The sequence below is a fragment of the Aptenodytes forsteri genome, unplaced genomic scaffold, assembly GCF_000699145.1.
Source record: "Aptenodytes forsteri isolate BGI_AS27 unplaced genomic scaffold, ASM69914v1 Scaffold112, whole genome shotgun sequence".
NCBI classification, from domain to species: Eukaryota; Metazoa; Chordata; class Aves; order Sphenisciformes; family Spheniscidae; genus Aptenodytes; species Aptenodytes forsteri.
Genome location: NW_008794883.1, coordinates 1,520,662 through 1,539,725, shown reverse-complemented (window position 1 = coordinate 1,539,725; position 19,064 = coordinate 1,520,662). Strand labels below are relative to the sequence as shown.

Here is a 19,064-nt window from a genome sequence, read left to right as displayed (position 1 = left end):
AACAACAGGCTACTTTACCAATCTGAGCAAGAAGTAAGTGCTCGTATTAAGAACCCTGCTAAGCAGACCTTTCTGATAATATCATAATGATAAGAGTTGTTCAGGTGTTAGAGCAGTAGCTGAACGGCGAGCCTGCACATTAGTCTCTGCAGTCAGGATGATTCTTCTCCATCCTGGTTATTATTGCATAAGCTGGAAGCACCTTAAATAGTTTGAAATGTGGGGCAGTTCCTTTTTTAAGAGCTAGTAGTGAGCTCTTTTTCCGAATTGATATCTTGCAACAAGAAATAACTTAGATTTCAAATTGTATAAAGAGTAATTTTTGCACTTTAGCATTAATTTTATTGTTCTGAAGAGCAACTAGAGTACAATATGGCATGTATCCCAAGGAAAGCTAGTACAGTGTAAAAATTTTAAGGAACTTCTTTATGGCAGATAGAATGGTACAAGAGTTAGTTCTGAATATCATGTTAATTTTTGTGTGCCTAATTATTACTCAGTCTGATGGATTTGGACTGACCATTTTGAAAACTAACAGGCAGCTAACAGCCTCACGTTGCAGAGATGGTAGAGATGGAACAGAAAAGCGAACAGTAAATTTTAGAAATAGGCTTAAATGGTAGTTTAGCTGGTGGGCTCAATAGCATGTCAGTGCAGATCATCAGAGAGCTCGAAGGAAGAGCTTTCTCTTAGGCTTTGCCTCATGCATTTTCTTTTGGCCAAATATAGAGAAATGGTAAGTCCTGACCTTGTGAGGGTTTTATGAACTTTGTCACAGAAAGAATATGACGCCTGAGTTTTAAATTTTTATCTTCCCATTAAAGATTAATTAGAAGGAAATGCAAAATTATCTTGAAGGAAACTGGGCAAAATATCCTTAGAGTGGTGTATTAGAGAAGTATGTAGGAGGCTTTCCTTGCCCTGAGCAACTTGCTGTAGTGGACCCTGCTTTGAGGAGGGGGTTGGATTAGAGGATGGCCAACCTTAGCAATTCTGTGGTTGTGTCCTGCTTACATTTGCCCTTCTTGATGATTCCAGTACTCTGCCATTCATCACAACTTTTTTCCCAATAAAGACCTGTCAGAGTAGACAGGTATTAAATTCGTGTAGTCTGTCAATGTCATTCAAAAATGTTACCTGAGTCCAAACAAAAAGAGCGAAAATACAAGCTTCTGTTTTCCTTTTCATTAACGCGGACTGCCGGCGTTCGGTAGTCTGGGCTGTGACCTGCAGAGAGCAGCAGAGCTCTGCTCCAGCGGCCCACTGGCCTGGCTCTTGTTGCTTGTTTGTTTATTTTGCCGCCTTCTGCTATATTCTGTTTGGAAAAGAAATGTCACTTAAAGAGCATTCCTTAGGTGGAAACACCACCACCACCACGTTTCCACAAGTGTATGTGCGCTCAGACTTGCGTGCTGCTATTCCTGCTGCATCCAGGACAACTGTTCGCATATGTGAGTATGAATGTTGCATTTGTAGATGCTGTGAAAATGTATGTGTTTTATGTGCAGGTTCCTCACATCTAAGGAAGGTATTGCTGCCTACAAAGGCATGATACATAGCACAGCAAAATGTGTTCTATACCAGAGGTCAATGATGATTAATAGCTAAAATATTTTGGTTATATTGTTGCTTTCAATTTTACCATTATGACCATTACCAGAGAGCATTTCCTAAAAAGTCACCTACATTACATTCTGAGAAAATAACTAGATTTTTTTCATAGATAAGGAATATGTCAATAAATCAGTGCATTGTAGAACATAATTTGCAGCTATTATTTATTGACATTTAATTATTTCTATTCTGGTTTTAATTATCCATTATTTGTTTCTCACGGCAAATTTATTTAATAAGCATGGTTTATTCATTCTCAGAGTTGCCCGTGGGAAAAGAAGGAGCAGAATTTGGCTGTTTGCTCTAGCGCTGGTTGTGTTAGGCCCTGGCTGTTTGTCTGGCATGGTGAGCTAGCCCGTGCTGCAGCTCCTCCAAGAAATGTAAGAACAGGGAGCGAGGAAGATGGTCTCTGTTTAATTTTTTTCTTTCATAATCCCTGTGACCAAATGTGAATTTTTCTTCTGGTAGTGCCTTAACTTCATTACATAAGTTAAATGAATTTTAATTTGAGGAAAGACAAAAACTTAAAATTATTTGATTCTAGTGGAATAGCAGATGGTATCGAACATTTTGCCAGGTCTGCACTCATTGTTGGAAAGTCTTATGATACGTTTTGAATATTGCTCTGTGTGTGTGCTTTTGGTATCTGGTTGGTTTGTTACAAAACGAGTGCATTGGAATAATGTAAAATATTTATGTGTTTTTGTTGAGAATCATCCTCTGAAAGTGAGCAAGAACTAGCAAGTGCAGCAAGCAAACCAATAATTGTACTTGCTCTTCTCCATTTCAACACCATACAGTAAAATATACGTGGGTATTCATTCTAAGTAAGCGAAATATTAGCAGCCTTAAATTAAGAGTCTGCAAATTAAATAAAGTATTAGTGTGGTAGAAAAATTAAGATTACAATATCAAATAAGACTAACATAGCGGATTGTTGTAGATAAATCGACTTTCTGCGTATTATGTTTAGGCAGGATTAAAGGAGCAGTTTCTTACTCTATTTTTTTCCCCTGGGCCTCTTGCTGCGAAACAGTCAAGGGGGAGAGGTTATTCTTGAGTTGCTCTGAAGTAGCACTCAGAAATTAATCACGAAGAAGCTGTGGCTGGATCATCAGCTGCTCTTGATGGCGGGTCAGAGTACTGAGCCTCTCTTGGACAGATTGGTTTCCAAATATAAAGCTAATGTAAAACTTTGGGGAGGTCAGGTTTTCCTCTGAAGATTTTTCCTGTAAAAAGCAATCTTACACTCTTCAGGGATATACAGTATCTAATAGCCACAGAAAAAGCAGAGTGCTTTACGAGAGACAAATCTCTGTGAATGAGAACCTTGAGAAGTAAAATAATATGCGTATTTGAAAACCAGGTTTATACACTGGAACAATAATTGAACATGCTGTGGTGGATATTATATTCGTTCATGCCAACAGTGTTTTGGGGGTCTTTACAGCTATAATGGAAAAGGAATATATAAAAATTACTTCAGTTTTCAAACACATGCTATGAAATCTGTACAAAACTTAAAGCAGCCAAGTACTTGTAGGACTAGAAATGCTTACTGTCTTGAAAAAAGTCCTTGAGAGAGAAAATAAATGGTACATACACATGTCCAATTTGCCAATTATAAAATGTTAAGTAGAATATGCATTTATTTCTGTGATTCATAATGATAAATACATTTGTTAGCGTTCAGAAGTAGAATGGAAGGGGTTGAAAAATGCAAGATAATGGGTGTTGGTAGAAATAATGTAGTTCTACAGCTCAGCAGATTTTCAGTGGTGACCACTCCTATGGCCCAGGGTATTTAAGGCTTCATAAGATGTGTGCATTGCTTCACGTCAGTGAACAAAGGAAGCAATATATCAGGATGTATATAGCATAGGGTAAAAACCTATTACAAATTAGTGTATATATACAGAATGTACAAATTTTTGCATGATATATAGAGTGTATGTTAGTTATATAAATAGTTTGTGTATATTTATAGTGTGTATGTGTATATATATGCATACCTATTTGTAAATATATCTACAGTGTATATATAAAAAACTGCAAGCCTTGTTAATTTCTAAATAACTACCCTGCTGTAAGATGTGCTTTGAAAAAGAGCCTAGAGAATGAAAATTTTAGACTACCAAACTGAAAGAGTTTATATTCATGTTAAGGCTGTTGAGTTACAGATGAGAAAAGGCATAGGAGCCTTGACTGTATTGCTTTTCTTGGTGATATATTAAGAACTTTGGGGTTAATTCTACTTTCAGCAAAGGTTGATGTTTTCTGAACAAACCATTCAGCCTATATCAGTTGTGGAAGAAATACCATTTCTCCTGCAGCCCTTCTTAGACTTGTGTAGGGTAATGGTCTTTATGTACTCCCTTAGACTCAGCTGTCAGCTGAGCACAGGGTTTAACTTCTACAGTGACTAATACAAGCGTCAGGAATGCTTCTTCATCACTGAGCCTAGGAACTGCTTCTCCTGTAGGTTTTTCTGGCTCTGACTTTGTAATTCTGTGCATCAAACATGAATATTCAACCTTATGTCTTTCAGGTTGTTAATTAAATTGTAAACGAGGAGAAATGATATTTTACTTACATTTGAACAGGGTTTATTTCTGTTAAAATATCCTCTTTTTTACTTGTTTGAGGAAACTAAGTACTTGAGCATAATTTTGTGTTGGTTATGGAGAGAATAAAATTCTCACAACACTTAAAAACTTATGTTAATGTTCTTTTGTCTGATCTCCTTTTCTGACTTTTTTCCTTTGAGTATAACTATTATCTTTTAGAATTCATGAGAAAGAAATGTGAACTTCTGTCTTATCTAGAGCTCTATTTATCTGATAAACTTCTGCAAGTGAAATTTCTGTATTTTAGGGGTGTAACACTTTCACACAAGTCTGAAATTCCTGACGTTGTGAAAAATGCTGTAAAATTGTTCACTGATATTTTCAACATTTGTCTGAAATTTTATTGTTCCTTTGAGTATAACTATTATCTTTTAGAATTCATGAGAAAGAAATGTGAACTTCTGTCTTATCTAGAGCTCTATTTATCTGATAAACTTCTGCAAGTGAAATTTCTGTATTTTAGGGGTGTAACACTTGATCACAAGTCTGAAATTCCTGACGTTGTGAAAAATGCTGTAAAATTGTTCACTGATATTTTCATAACATTTGTCATAACATGTTTTATACCCCTGTGAGTTTTCAAACTTTAATCATCCACAGCTTCCTTAATTTGTGAATTAACTTTGTGGAAAGTGTTAAGAAAGTAATCCAATTAAATTTCAATTTTTTCTTTTTTCAGGGAAATTTACCGAAATACTCGCATAACTCACTGATGGTTCAAGCTATAAAGACTAACTTAACAGATCCAGATATACATGTGCTCTTCTTTGACGTAGAAGCCCTGATTATTCAGCTACTGACTGAGGAAGCCTCCAGACCCAACACTGCACTCATTTCTCCGGAGAATTTACAGAAAGCCTCTGGCGGGTCTGACAAAGGAGGCTCCTTTTTGACTGGTAAACGAGCAGCTGTCCTCTTCCAGCAGGTCAAGGAAACAATCAAAGAGAATATAAAAGAGCATCTTCTTGATGATGAAGATGAGGATGAAGAATCGATAAGACAGAGAAGAGAAGACAGTGACCCAGAATATCGCTCTAGCAAATCTAAGCCATTAACTTTATTAGAATATAATCTAACCATGGATACAGCAAAGCTTTTTATGTCCTGTCTTCATGCCTGGGGCCTGAATTCTGTTCTAGATGAGCTTTGCCTTGATCGTCTTGGGATGCTTAAGCCACACTGTTCAGTGTCCTTTGGCCTCCTGTCTAGAGGAGGCCACATGTCTCTGATGCTTCCTGGCTATAATCAGCCTGTAGGCAAACCATCGTATGATAGTGTGGAGCTAGGAAGGAAAACGTCCGTCACAGAAGGACTGGGAAAGGGGACGTACGGTGTGTCACGTGCTGTCACCACTCAGCATCTCCTGTCTGTTATCTCACTGGCCAACACACTGATGAGTATGACCAATGCAACTTTTATCGGAGACCACATGAAGAAAGGTCCGAGCAGGTACGGTGAATATTCACTTGAACTTGTGATAACTTTCTTTCAGATTCTCTATTTTAATACAGCATTTTATTTTGTTTAATTTTACTGTGGGGTTTGATGTATTAAATGGCTATGAAAACCTTTGGTACCTAGATGGAACCGAGTGTATTTCTTCTTTCTTGAATGTAGTATTTTATGCCAAGATAACTATATTGCTTTGAATGGAGTTATGTAACTTACAACATTAATAGAAGATGGAGTTGCATTAACATATGCGCCGGTAGGTCTGAGACACCATTTTTGTCCTCCTTTTTAGTGCTTATTATTTTTAAAGAGTTTTTATAACGAGTAGGTCAAATTCTAAATAAATCAAAATGTACAGATGAACTTTTTATCACCAAAAAATAAGCCTATCTAGGAATTGTAAATGAGATATATCTTTTTTTCTTTTCCTGTCAAACTGACTGGTTTTTATAGCGTTGCTTTTCAAAGTTTGTTTAGTCACAGAATCTTTAGCAAATAATATCTCTTTTTTCTTTTTTTTTTCTTTTTTCCCTTTCTCTTCCCCTATCCTCCTCCTTCTCCCCTTTCATGTATATTTTGTGTTTAGGCCACCTAGGCCAGGCACTCCTGAGATGTCAAAAGTGAAGGCACCTCCTTCAACTTCAAGTCATGCAGCCCAAGGACAAATTAAGCAAGGTAAAAATCACTTGCTTTGGAACAATTTGATATGTCATTTCAGCTCTTGACACTGAAGTTATCACCTTACTATCAAGTGATAAAAGTATTGCTAGCTTCTGTGTTGGAGGAAAAAGTAGTGTAATATTCTAGATAAAAATTTTAATGACTAAGACCTTTTTAAGAATCAATATAAAATGCTGATACTGTCATGAAGTCATTCCCTGACAATGAATTTTTGCATATTTTAAGTGCTCCCGAACATTCTGGTGTTGAGGTGATAGTAAGAGGTTTAAAGGCTGTAACTAAGGGCCATACAGACTAATACAAAAATGTTTACGTATGTTATAAACTAAAGCATAAAGGTAAACACATCTAAGTAGTATGTATACGTTTCCTCTCCTTTTTATGAAGGAGGAAGAAATTATTTTATTCTAACACTACTTTTATGGCTGCTGCTATTTTCATCACTTGCAGTTATGAAAGGTGGCAGTGGATGATACTGCAGGATCCTTTAATAGTCTGCATTGTATCTTTCCTTTCATAAGTACGATGGTTAAGTACAGGAAGTAGAACAAGATGTGATGTGAAAGAAGGATGTACACAAGATTAGACATGAATTTTTGAGTGGAGCGGGGACTAGAGCTTCCTCCGGGCAGCAGGAGCACATGGGAACAGTCCTGCTGGGACTGGAGAGATGGAGAAGGAGGAGACACCTTCCTGCTCGCTCTTTAAATTAGAGCTGCAGTTTGATGGAGTAAATGAACTACTCCTCTTAATGCCAAAAATAAAGTAGATGTAAACCGCCATGATGTGGCCAATTCTGACCGGAGCTCAAAACTAAGGAGCAAGTGAACTGCTGGGAAGAGTGTGGGCCGACTCTTGGAGGCAGCTGGTGCTGGCTCGTGTGGGGAGCGAAGGCAGCGCAGTGCAGTACACCTGCGGTGCCCAGAAGGGGAGGGCCAGTATTCACCCGCTGGGGATAACAGGGGAATAAAATCCGCATGGGACCAGTTGAAGGTTGTTGTGGCTTGAGGGGAATGTATGTTTGCAACCTTTGTCATACATGTTTTGCTGTATATTAAAACAAAGAGGAAAGGTATACACATCATTGCTCTTTTTAGAGTTCTTTGGGATTTTTGTGGATGTGAGCCCAGCTGTGCGTGTATACTGTAGGGCAGAAGAGGAAAGGTTTTTCTTTTTTTCCATGATGTGTTTGGTTATTTTTTTTAAGTAATCTATAAGGCAGATATCCTTCAGGACTTATTTGAAATTTCCTTTGAAAATGGCAATTATCTTTTATTTTTAACTGTTAACTATTAGAACGTTGTCTTTTCAAGCTATAGGAATACAGAGAAACTTGCAATTTGTAAAATAATTGCATTTTGCAAAATATAAATACTTTTTCATTGTGGTATTTACCACAATGTACAGTCTTTAAAGATGGACATTAAAGACATATGTACATCTTTAAATATATCTTTAGACTGTGGAACTGCTCTTGTATTAGAGAGCTAGTAAGCACAACAGGTAACATATATCAACTGTGTGATTTTCTTCACGCGGGTGCAAAAAAGGGGGATGTTTATATCTGAGGAGGAAAGTTGCCCATCAGCAACATTTGTGTGTATATATTATTTTCCTAAATATAAGCATTAATTTACTGTGATGTTTGGTTGGAAAGGGAAAATCAGTTTCAGGAGTGCTATGCGTCAAGCTTTTTTCATGATCAAGGGTGCTACATAAATAGAGAAGTAGCAGTCAATAACAACAAGCAGAAATAAAAAATCAGGGCTGTTGTCTCAACATGTAGAGCTCTCTCAGTTTTGGTTTTTTGTTTTGTTTTTTTTACAGCCATTTACTTTTCCTCTTTGAAAGATAATTATTTGAAAGGTCAGGATTTCTCAGAGGTGGTGTCTATGTGGCAAATTCAATGCGAGAAAAAACATTCGTCACAGAGAGGGTCTTTGTGTGTTGTTTTTGAAGATATAGTTCCATTATGGTTTTTCTTTCCTGAATGACAATTATGTAACTCTTATTTGAAATAGCTTTGCTAATTTTGGGGATAGACATACTTTAGTTACCTGGTGGAAATATTTATAACTTCCTGAGAAACAATTGATAAAAATTAAATTCTGTGTTATGACAAAAATATAGAAAAATACTCCTGTTCCTAAATTGTCATCTTTTTCTGTGTCTGGTGGCATGTCTTGCATGCTCTTGGGGGAAGATGGGTTTGTTTCTAAGTGGTACTCTTAGGTTGTAAGTTTCCTCAGTGTCTTACCTTTACATCCCATTGTGCACTACTTGCAGTATCTTGCTACTCATAAATTTCTAGTGTTACTGTTCTTAAAAATCAATTGGAGATACAATTAATGCATTTCCTGACATACTTGATCTCCATCAATTTGACCTGTATTTTTCTTGATATGAGCTCAGCTACAGGGCCAGCTGCTTCCATTACAGTGATTATTGTAATTACTGATGTCGGAAGAGAGCTGGCAACTACAACAAAACGAGGCAAAAAAGAAACTTCAGAGTAAGACTTTAGTTTCAGTATGGGGTGGGTTTGTGTTTTTACAAACAATCTTTTTCATAAAATAAATAGCTTTTTTATACATCTACTGAAACTAGGTTTTGCTGTTATGAAGTGATTTACGCTAGTAGGCCTGTCACTGTACACGTGCCATCGTGACGCATTTGTGTGGAAAGTATGGAAAAAGTAGTTTTGATGCAGGTGTCCCACAGTAACAAAAGAAGTTCACTGCATGAAAAGCAAACAGACCGTTCAGAAGACAATGCTTAATCGGTTCAGGAGCTTGAACCCATTGTTGTTCTGCAACGGAATAAGAGAGGGGGATTAATTTGAAGATGCTTGTGCATGACATATGGTAATTTCTCTATAGGAAGGAAGTGTCAGATAATGACCTCTAAATCTCCACGTTGACCTCAGGTTGTAGCATGTGTATGCCATAAGGTCTGCGCATCTTTTCATGTGATAATATTAAGTCATGAAGCATTAGTGGAAGTATAATGTTTAGAACTGCTTTTAAATTACATTTGCACCAAGAAATGATGCAGTTTATGAAATAAATGTCACGGATAATGTTTTGAGTAACACACTTGAACTGTGCTCTTCTGTAGTTGCTTGTCTGTAGTCTTACACTGTGCGCTTTGTATGCTTCTGCTTTAGATTCTTAGTCCTTTCTTTGGTATAGGCTTAAAATTGTCTGAATGGAGACACATTTATTAAAACTAACCATCAGTAATACATTCTGTGACATTTAAGAGTGACAGATGGGGCAGCCAAGGTTTAAAAGGGGTTATTTCTAGGGTTTTTAATGAGTAGTGCGAATTCCAAATCTATCTAAATATGGGGAAAGCACAAGAAGAAGCAGCGAAACTCCTGTTCTTAAAATTCATAGTCAACCGTGCTGTCAAACCAAATCTAGCTATCTAAAGACACATTTGTAATCGCTTTATTTACAGGTACTTTTGTCTTTTCAAACGATGCAAGTTTCTGTTAGTGTATCTGTGTTTCTCTGCAGTTGCATGTCTTCCTCTCACTGGCATTGCACTTCTTGTAAAACCTAGAATTTTTTTAAGTTTAATATTATCACAGTTTCCTCTAGTTTTTTGTTTTTCATTCTTCAGTGATACTAATCTGTTTTTCAGAAGCTGCTATCCTCACTTTCCTATTTTTTTCTCTTTATTTCTTCTTCTTTCCTCTGCAAGTTGCTCCTGCTGTTTCTTCTAGCACTGAAGCTGGTCACTCTGGCTCTGACACTGCTCCTACTTTACATACCTGTTTCTTAGTCAATGAAGGTATTCTTTCCTCACTTTTCTATCTGTTTGTCTTTTACTTTCAACTAATGTCCCTTATCATTGTTATGACATGACTTTAATTTGATCTATGTAGGAATTTTTCTTTGCAAAAGAGAGAGGCAATGAGTTTATTTTTGTATACTTTGCCATTAATGCTGATAGAGGGTGAGCAGATAGTTTGTGTCTTGGACTGTCTGTAAATTCAGTTCTCAACTGAATTGTATCAAAGATGATACTTCGGATCTCGTTTGGGTTTGCTGTTGTCTTTTGACAAAAAATCTCAGCCCTTGTTAAGTAGGGAAAGCACACGTGCCTTTTCCCCTCGGTAGTATATGCAGGAGAGAAGCTGCAACACGCGTGGTGTGTTCCGCGCAGGTGCCGTGTCCCATCTCTCTGCTGCGCGCGAGTGCCGCTTCTTGGTACGAAGGTTCAGCCTCATCTAGAGCCCTGAGAGGACCCTCCGGGGGGAGCATGGGATTAGGTCTTCCACTCCTGTGATGAACGAGCACCAACACTCCGTAGTCTGCGTTACAAATTGAAAGACTAAAAACTTAATGCTCCTTTTAAAATGAAAGACACAACATCAGTTTCATGTCATTTAAATTTTATTTTTGGTGCTTATGAAAACTTAGTGTTTACTTAAACCACTTGGGTTTTGTGTTGGGGATGATTTTTTTCCTAATAAATATTTATCCACGTTATGAAGAATGTCTTTCTGCTAAAAAGATTGGCACAAAAATCAACCAACCAAACAAAAACCCCTTGTATCCCTGTAGGCAAGTTGCTTTGAACCAGAATTTTTTTATGCCTTTATTACTAAGCTATAAATTCCTGCTTTCATGCATCTGAAGTAGTAGAAACAGCGCTCTCTTAAATTGGAAATTCTTCTTTTTAATCCATTTTTCTTTAAGGAAAATTGACATAATGATTTCTTCTAGCACCACGAAGAGCTTTATTAGTTAAAATACTTAGATTTTTACGCTCAGTATTGATGACAATTTAAAAACATAGATCTATATGCACACCTGAAATATTTTTCCAGTTTCTCGAGTCAATGTAGAGCATAATACTAAAAGAAGTCTTTTGCCTAGAGTACTTTACAAGCATTTTTACAAGCTGTGTTGTTTGAGCTTGATATGCTTATCTTTACTGGCTTTAACTATACAATATTGCAGGCCTGTAGTATAAATGTACCCGAAGTAAGCATGTTGAAGTAAGATTTAGATGGAAAGATAAGGAAAGCGGACAAATGTGCACTTGTACATATTTGCATACCTTTTAAAATGGAACAGAAAATTCTATGTAATCTTTCTAGTGGTAATTTGTATGCTAAGTTTTCTGTAACTGCGTTATATCACACTTGCATGTAGGACATTAAATATCATGATAAGTAATGCTAATTATGGTTTGAACAGGGCATCTAAATCTTGAACTCGGAACCATGGCTTATGCTTTTGAAAAAAATTGGCCATAGGACTTTTAGGGACTTTTTTGTATTTAGTATGTATGTTGAGTATATTCTTAAGGCTGCAAGTTTAAAATCCAAACATGTGACTAGATACTGAAGTCTTTTTGAGAGGGGCTGGGGAGGAAGAGGGATATTTGTGTTTAATTGGGACTGATTTGAGTCAGTCTTCTGCTGATGTCTCATTTGACCCTTGCATATGTTTGAGATCTGACCAGCTAGCTCATGAGGCATGATTTATGCCTGGAAGAGCTCATTCCTCTCTGAAGTTTAAAATCCAAACATGTGACTAGATACTGAAGTCTTTTTGAGAGGGGCTGGGGAGGAAGAGGGATATTTGTGTTTAATTGGGACTGATTTGAGTCAGTCTTCTGCTGATGTCTCATTTGACCCTTGCATATGTTTGAGATCTGACCAGCTAGCTCATGAGGCATGATTTATGCCTGGAAGAGCTCATTCCTCTCTGATACAGAAAGCACATGCGCTGTACAGCCTGCCCTGAGGTCAGCTGGCATCAGTAAAGGTGGGGTGAGCCCTGGGTTCCCACGGCAGAAGAAACAATTCGTGCCAGGCCAATGTGAATTTACTTGATGGCATTTTGAACTTAAAGTTGCTTCAGTGTTTATCATGTTTATCTTCCTGTTGTGATGTGTGTTAACAGGGTGGAGCCAGCTTGCTGCTATGCACTGCGTAATGCTCCCCGACCTGTTGGGACTGGATAAATTCAGACCTCCTCTTCTGGAGATGCTGGCTCGCAGGTGGCAGGATCGATGCTTGGAGGTGATTTCAGTAGTAATTTTGTACTGCTAGGTTTTTTGGGTTTTATGTTGTCTTTTACTGATCAGATTTTCCCTTAATATAAAAAAAAAAAAAACATAATTCTTTTCTGACACAAGCTCCTGCTGTTTTTATTTCAGATTTAGTAAGTTAATTTTCCAGTTAACCTGTCAAAATGTTGAAAAAAGTGATCATGTCTAAATATGTATATTTTTTTAACCTTCTGGATGCTGTAGATATATTTTAAAGAAATTATTGGATTAAAAACTTCCATGATTCCATTAAGAATCTTATTAGGATTAAAAAAACCCCTACCCTATATTTTTCGAGAGACTGCTGAGTTGCTTTATTTTTTTTTGAGCATGTGTACAGTAGCCAGTAAATGGTTTGTCACCCAACTGTTTGATGAATGACTAGTGGGCCTTGACACTACACCTGTGCTGTTGTGGCAAAAAATTTGTTAGCTGTGCAGCTTTCCAAGTGGGAAAGGAGTAACAGAGCTGGGTTGTAGACTGTAGGTCCTCAGCAGTCCTGGAACTTAACTGGGAATATGTTTTTTGCTACCTGATTGCCTGTTCTTTTGCTAGATAGGATATCCTGTGAGATGGTTTCCTGAGAGGGTAATTACTTTGAAACTCATTAAAATTTGTTAGCAACAGAAGTCCAGTTACGGGGTATCCTTAGGTGTAAGGGTAGCATATTTATATTACGTCTGTCCACAACTTCTTATTCTACCTTGATCAAATCACTTAACTTCCTTGTGCGTTAAATCTTTTAGACCAAAAATAATGTGTGTATTTATGAATGTGTGTTTATGAACTCTTCAGATGGAACAAGTGCTATTAATGGGGGGACAAATAGTACATGATAGTATTTTGTATTTGTTGGTGTAAAAACCCAGAATTTTTTTTTTAAACTTTGGGATACCTTTTTATGTATATTTTCCTCTGCTTTCATTGTTCAGTCTTCCATAATATGTAGTAAATTAGTAAATATCATGTGAAAAAAATATTTTTAAGAGATTTTTTTTGTTTTGCTTTTATATTGTAACATTCACGATACTTAAGAAAACTTCATCCATTGCACAATTGGAATTTTGGACCCAACTTTGGAACGCTGTATAGAAGGGTGACCACAAGTTGCTTCTAGAAAACTAGATTTTTGGTGGCCTTTCAATGCATCGGCGCAAACATAAGGTTCAGCCTTATTTCCTTGAGTGCAAAACCTGTGTCGCCGTTCACTTTACGGGATGGGAGATGGCCTTGGTCGGTCTTGCTGTCTGTGCTGAGAAAGGCATGTACATGGAGGCCAGGAGGAGGTGCGACAGCTATTTGGTTTATGCAGTGCACTGCTGCCGGGGACTGAATTGTGACGTTCATCCCCTAGTTTTCTCATGGGGCTGCACATCTTTGCTGTGTCCTGTTGAGAGCCGTCATAGCTGGGGCATGTCCTATTCATGGTTGTTTTGCTTCTGTGTTTAAGGTGGGGAGGGGTGGGAAAAAATGGTCTTCTAAAAGCTTAGTTTAGTTTTCTGTAGAAGTTTTTTCTTTTGTTCTTGCTAAATTATACTGAAAGCATACTGATAAATATTTGATATTTGAGTTTGTATGACGTTCCTGTTGGCTTTACAGGTAAGAGAAGCTGCCCAGGCCTTGTTGCTAGCAGAACTGAGAAGAATCGAGCAGGCGGGTCGGAAAGAAACCATTGATGCATGGGCTCCTTATTTACCACAGTACATTGACAGTGTTATATCGCGTAAGTAATGCTGTGTTAAACCTGAAAATAACTTGGTTGCTAGATAAAAGGAAAAAAGGCATTTTGTACACAAAATTATGAACAGTACTACCATTCTAGGGGAAAAATCTAGGGTTATATAGAAAAGTTTCTTGACATTTTCAAAGTAATTTCACAATCATGGAATCACTTAAGGTCACTAATGTTGATTAGGCAAATCGAACACTTCAGTACATTGGGATTGGGATTGGAGTGTCTTTTGCAAAGGCTGTCCCTGCTGTTGAGGGGCTAGGCTGTAGTTCAGAGGTTTCGGGGAAGAAACATGCTATGAAAGGGGCTGATAAAATTACAAGGTGCTGGTGGTAAACCACTGATGTTCCTTTTCAAAGAATGTATAATTAGATTATAGAAATTGTTATAAAGGGATCCTTTGGCATCCCAAGAGTATAAAAGGATTCTGAAAGGAGCTAATGCAGGGTCGTGCAGTATATGTCCGTCAGATCAGTGTCTGTTAAACGTTTGATGCAACGCCTGCCCAGTCGGGTGTTCAAAGCCATTGGTTACCAAGTGTGGCAAGGAGGTATTGGGTAAAGATTATTCTCCAAAAAAGTTAAAAAGCTACTGACCACTATTTAATCTGTTGTATTTTTCTCCAAAATAGCTATTTTCATTTTATTCATTGTTATTAAAGCAGAGATTGTACAGACTCTTAAGAGTATATTCTTGGAAGATCTGTCAGCATCATGAGACGCTCCATTCAATTCTCTATCTAGAAACTTGCTTTTATAGAATAATGTCCAAACGCATCTGCCTTATATAACAAACCAGTAAAAATTTCTATTTTCATGAATGAGAATGTTTGCTTTTAAGTTATAGGTGTTCATCTTTCTTAAAATGAGATTCTTTTTCCACTGAAGAATGTAATTTCTATTCAGAGAAAGATCTATTAAATACCAATTGATTTTTGAGAGATGTGTAATAATCTTATTAAATTGAATGCATAAATTACACAGAACACTACTTTAAAGTGACGTTGAGAATTTGTTGGTACGACTAAGCTGTTAATTACAGCCTTTAGCCATGTAGCATTTGCCTTATTACAGGGACGTTGTTGCACAGTTAGATGTGCAGCCAAGCAGTGAATAATAAGTGAAAGTATGTTGTATATATATGCCAAAGAGCCTTGATTCATATTGATAGATATTTGTGCCATTTTGTATATTAGGACATATTTTTTAATTGATCTTCTTCTGAGGTCGGTTATACTCAGTTTGTAGAATACAGCTATAGTTGCCCTCTACTCTCAGGAGTAGCTGCTATAGCAACTGTTGATGATTACTAATTTCTTTTCGCTGGAGCGATACTGAATGACCTTGTTGGGTGCAAGGTTATGGACGTAATTGTGTTGGTGAAGTGTATATAAACCACTCTGTAGTGCTTGCTTTAGCCAGTTGACTATTTCCAAAAAGGAACTTCTTTTTAATGTACTTGAAAGCAACCAGTAATTCATATTAGTTTCAATAATTTGCTATTTCTGGTACTGCTCATTACTTAAGCAATTACATTTGAAAGTTTTAGAGAAGGGTATGCAGTTCTGCTTTACATGTGCATCAGTTGGAAGCATAATATTTTGTTCTGCCTCTTGTGCTTATGTTTGCGCTCAGGTTAGAAGCATGGCGTGCATTTTTATGGCAACAGTTAGGGACTGACTGGTTTAAGAAAAAACTTGAGTATTTTGTATGCATTCAATTCAAATACGCATACAGCAGTATTTTGGCCTTTATGTTAGTCATTAGCAAATCAAAGCATAGCATTTTTTTTAACGCTAGATTAGGATGTGCTTATCTATCAGAACAAGAAAGTTTTAAAACACAGGAAGAAAATATAAAATAGAGAAATCAGCTGAGCATGGCTGAATGAATGACTTGAATGTAAATGTTCAATATTGTGAAAACACGGATATTGAAAACCTTTCAAACAGGTCATGACTAGCAAATTGAAATTAATTTTTTCATATTAACAGTATTGAAAACTGTGTGAATTAAGGTTACAGAGTTTGTGGTTCTCCTGAATGACAGGGCTGAGAAGGCATTTGGTAGTGTTACTGTCTGTATGAATGTACACAAAGATGCTGACGCTCCGAAGAAGGATAATTACAATATCAGAAAGGAGAAACAAAATAAGGAGCTACAGATGTTGCTGTTGTGGGTAAAGAGTAAAGTGTATATATTAGTTACATTGTAAGACGTGATTAAAAAATGACATGTTTTTTAAAGGTCTGGGGAGGAATTGAAGGGGATAAGAATTATTTAGGAGGGCCAAAATGGATGCAATGGACTTCTGACAAGTATAGTTTTATGCTAGAAAGGTAAGGAGAAGAAATATGAAAGATAAAAAAATACTGCTTTGATTCCTTCATCCTCCACTTCTCCCAATTTTGTCTCTTGATATAGGGGCATAAATTATCAGCATATTTTTGTGTCCAGCATATGTTATTACTCTGCAATAGTTCTTATATGCATGATGTAGAAACAGTGCTTCTCTTGCACATTAACAGGTTTGTTTTAATTAAAACAAGTGGTAATCACTAATAGAAGCTTGCTGCTGATAGAAGATACTTTGTCATATGCATTTAATTGGCTCTTGAATGAATCAAATGTGTGGTACTAACAAACAGAGATGAAATCTTTCCCCGTTTGTATATTCAGTGCTCAGATCCAATAGCAATTTTGGGACATGACCTTACTCGTACAGATCAAGCGACTGGCATGTCTCCCAGCGTTTTGATAAAATGTGTTCAGGCAGGAGACTTGAAAGACAGGCAGACTCGCACAGGGTTATCTTTTAATGATCTTTTAACTGATGCGAGAGAGATTATTGTCCCCTGTAGATGGTGGGGTGGAGGAGCAGGGAGAAAGCCAAGCAGATCTTATTTTCTCTTTTGTGGGTCTGCCAGCACACCACCAGCTTGTGCTGTGGGGACCACCTCAAATGGGCCCAGTTACACTGTCATGGCTCCGAGCTGCTCACTTAGAGCTGCCTGCACGGCTTCTGCCTCACACGATTTGCAGTTCAGATGTTCAGACACATTAGGCTTCATTCCTCAATGCCTTGTAGGGGGAACAATAAATCTTTGTTTTATTTGGGCCTTCAAATCCAAAATCGGCACGTCGGCTTGTTGACCCCACATCGAATGGGAATGGATGTGTAAGTGATGCTATGAATTAAACCTATGAGAGATGTTGCAGGTGTTTGTTATTTTTCAGGCTCCCACAGGGAGGAAAACAGTTAAGCTTTTAAAGCTTCATCTTGTATCTACTAAGATTATGTCATGCGGCTGTAAATACTTGCCATGGCCTTGTCTGCTCCTCATTTTCACAGCATACGGTTGTTTCTGAAATGTTACATAGTGCGTGGGGCATTTGCCATGAGGACGTGTTTTCAGGGGAAGTTCAAAAATGGAAAAATGCTACTGCCTTTTTCTACCTGCTTATTTTTAAGAGCAAAGGCTATCTTCAGCATCAAATGGATTCTGCAAATTAAGTTATCTTTTTAAAGAGATTCCTTTGCTGAATATTATGTTTCTATTTTCTTTCTTTTATTTACTTTCTTTTACCTTGGCCAGTGTTACATTTTCTTAAAACGCTGAAGGCATCGTTTCGGTGCTCTGTGCAGTGGGACACCTGCAAGCTCTTGGTGGTGGGTCTGTCCGCCAAGCCCTGGAGGGACAGGCATATTTTTACATATGTGATGTTACTGCAGATAGAAAAATGGCTACTATGGCTTTAATGGAAAGCAAAAGGTTATCTTGCCCCGGCCTTTGTGTGCGTGTGGGATGCGGATGGAGCCGGCAGACATGCAGCACGTGGGGCGGCTGGGAGCTGCCCGGGATCGATCGGAGCAGTGTGAAGTGAATTAATGCGAGGCAGGCAGGCTGCCTGTCACGGGCTGCCGGGGTGCAGGCAGTGCTGGTCAGTCTCTGCAGAAATCTGTTTTCAATACATTCTGCCCAGAAATTAGTATAGACGTTTCTCTTGCTTCCCATATTGCTAAAACCCAGTTCATTCAGGTAAATGTTTGTATCAAATTACTGTTTCGTTTTAAGTGAAAATCTTACATGTGGCAGTACAAAATTAAAGACATTTAAATAGATATCCTTAAATTGTGTCTCTCTCTAAACTGCTTCAAATAGTAATCCATGTTATCACTGGAAAGCAAAATAAATATGAAAAGTCTATAATAACAAATATGCTGTTGTCAGTTTTTTATGAATGTATTTCTGGTAGGCTTATATTTCTGTTAAAGTTTTATTTAAAGCCAGATTAACTGAGTAAAACTTAATTAAACTTCCATCGATTTAAATGGGAGTTTTCATTGAGTAAGGATAGTTTGATTGGACCCCAAAGACCTTGCTATTTATATGTGTGGTTGATCATCTTACTCGTGCAAGGTTTGACTTAAAAGAGCACAAAGAAGTAAGGCAAATAATTTTGTGCTGCAACTTTTTAATGTATTAAATGAATAATGAGTTTAGGATGCTGCAGTAAATAGTATAATTGTAATAATGGTGTAAGTTTCTAGTACAAGTATATCTTAATTTTCCAGTATTTTCTAATATGTCAACTGGCTTATTTCTAATACATTCAGGGGTTTATGATCTTTTTGCTTCTTAAATGTGCTTCTAAGACATTTTTTGTGAATTATGTAGAAAACACTTGTGTCCAGGAATACATGTTCCTTCTTACTGGATTTTCATTGAGAGGAAAAGATAACTTATTGCCTGACATATTTGCATGTTGTCTATTTTTCTCCCCTTTTGGCTTTATCCATACAGGGTTTTTTGGGGAATGTTTAATCATTCTCATTCAATAGATTTTTTTTTTTTTTTTATTTCTTAAAATTTGTAAAAAATTTTT

General features: G+C 37.2%; 1 protein-coding gene across 1 annotated transcript in view; it reads left to right on the top strand.

Annotated features, from left to right (window-relative positions):
* The window catches only part of WDR7 (WD repeat domain 7), a 134,971-nt gene that overhangs the window by 19,455 nt on the left and 96,452 nt on the right, over window positions 1–19,064 (top strand). Inside the window, exons 14-18 of the mRNA XM_009274738.1 lie at window positions 4,921–5,690; window positions 6,280–6,368; window positions 10,083–10,172; window positions 12,299–12,417; window positions 14,046–14,169. Of these exons, the coding sequence (XP_009273013.1) occupies window positions 4,921–5,690; window positions 6,280–6,368; window positions 10,083–10,172; window positions 12,299–12,417; window positions 14,046–14,169 (1,192 nt within the window). The remainder of the gene's footprint in view (window positions 1–4,920; window positions 5,691–6,279; window positions 6,369–10,082; window positions 10,173–12,298; window positions 12,418–14,045; window positions 14,170–19,064) is intronic.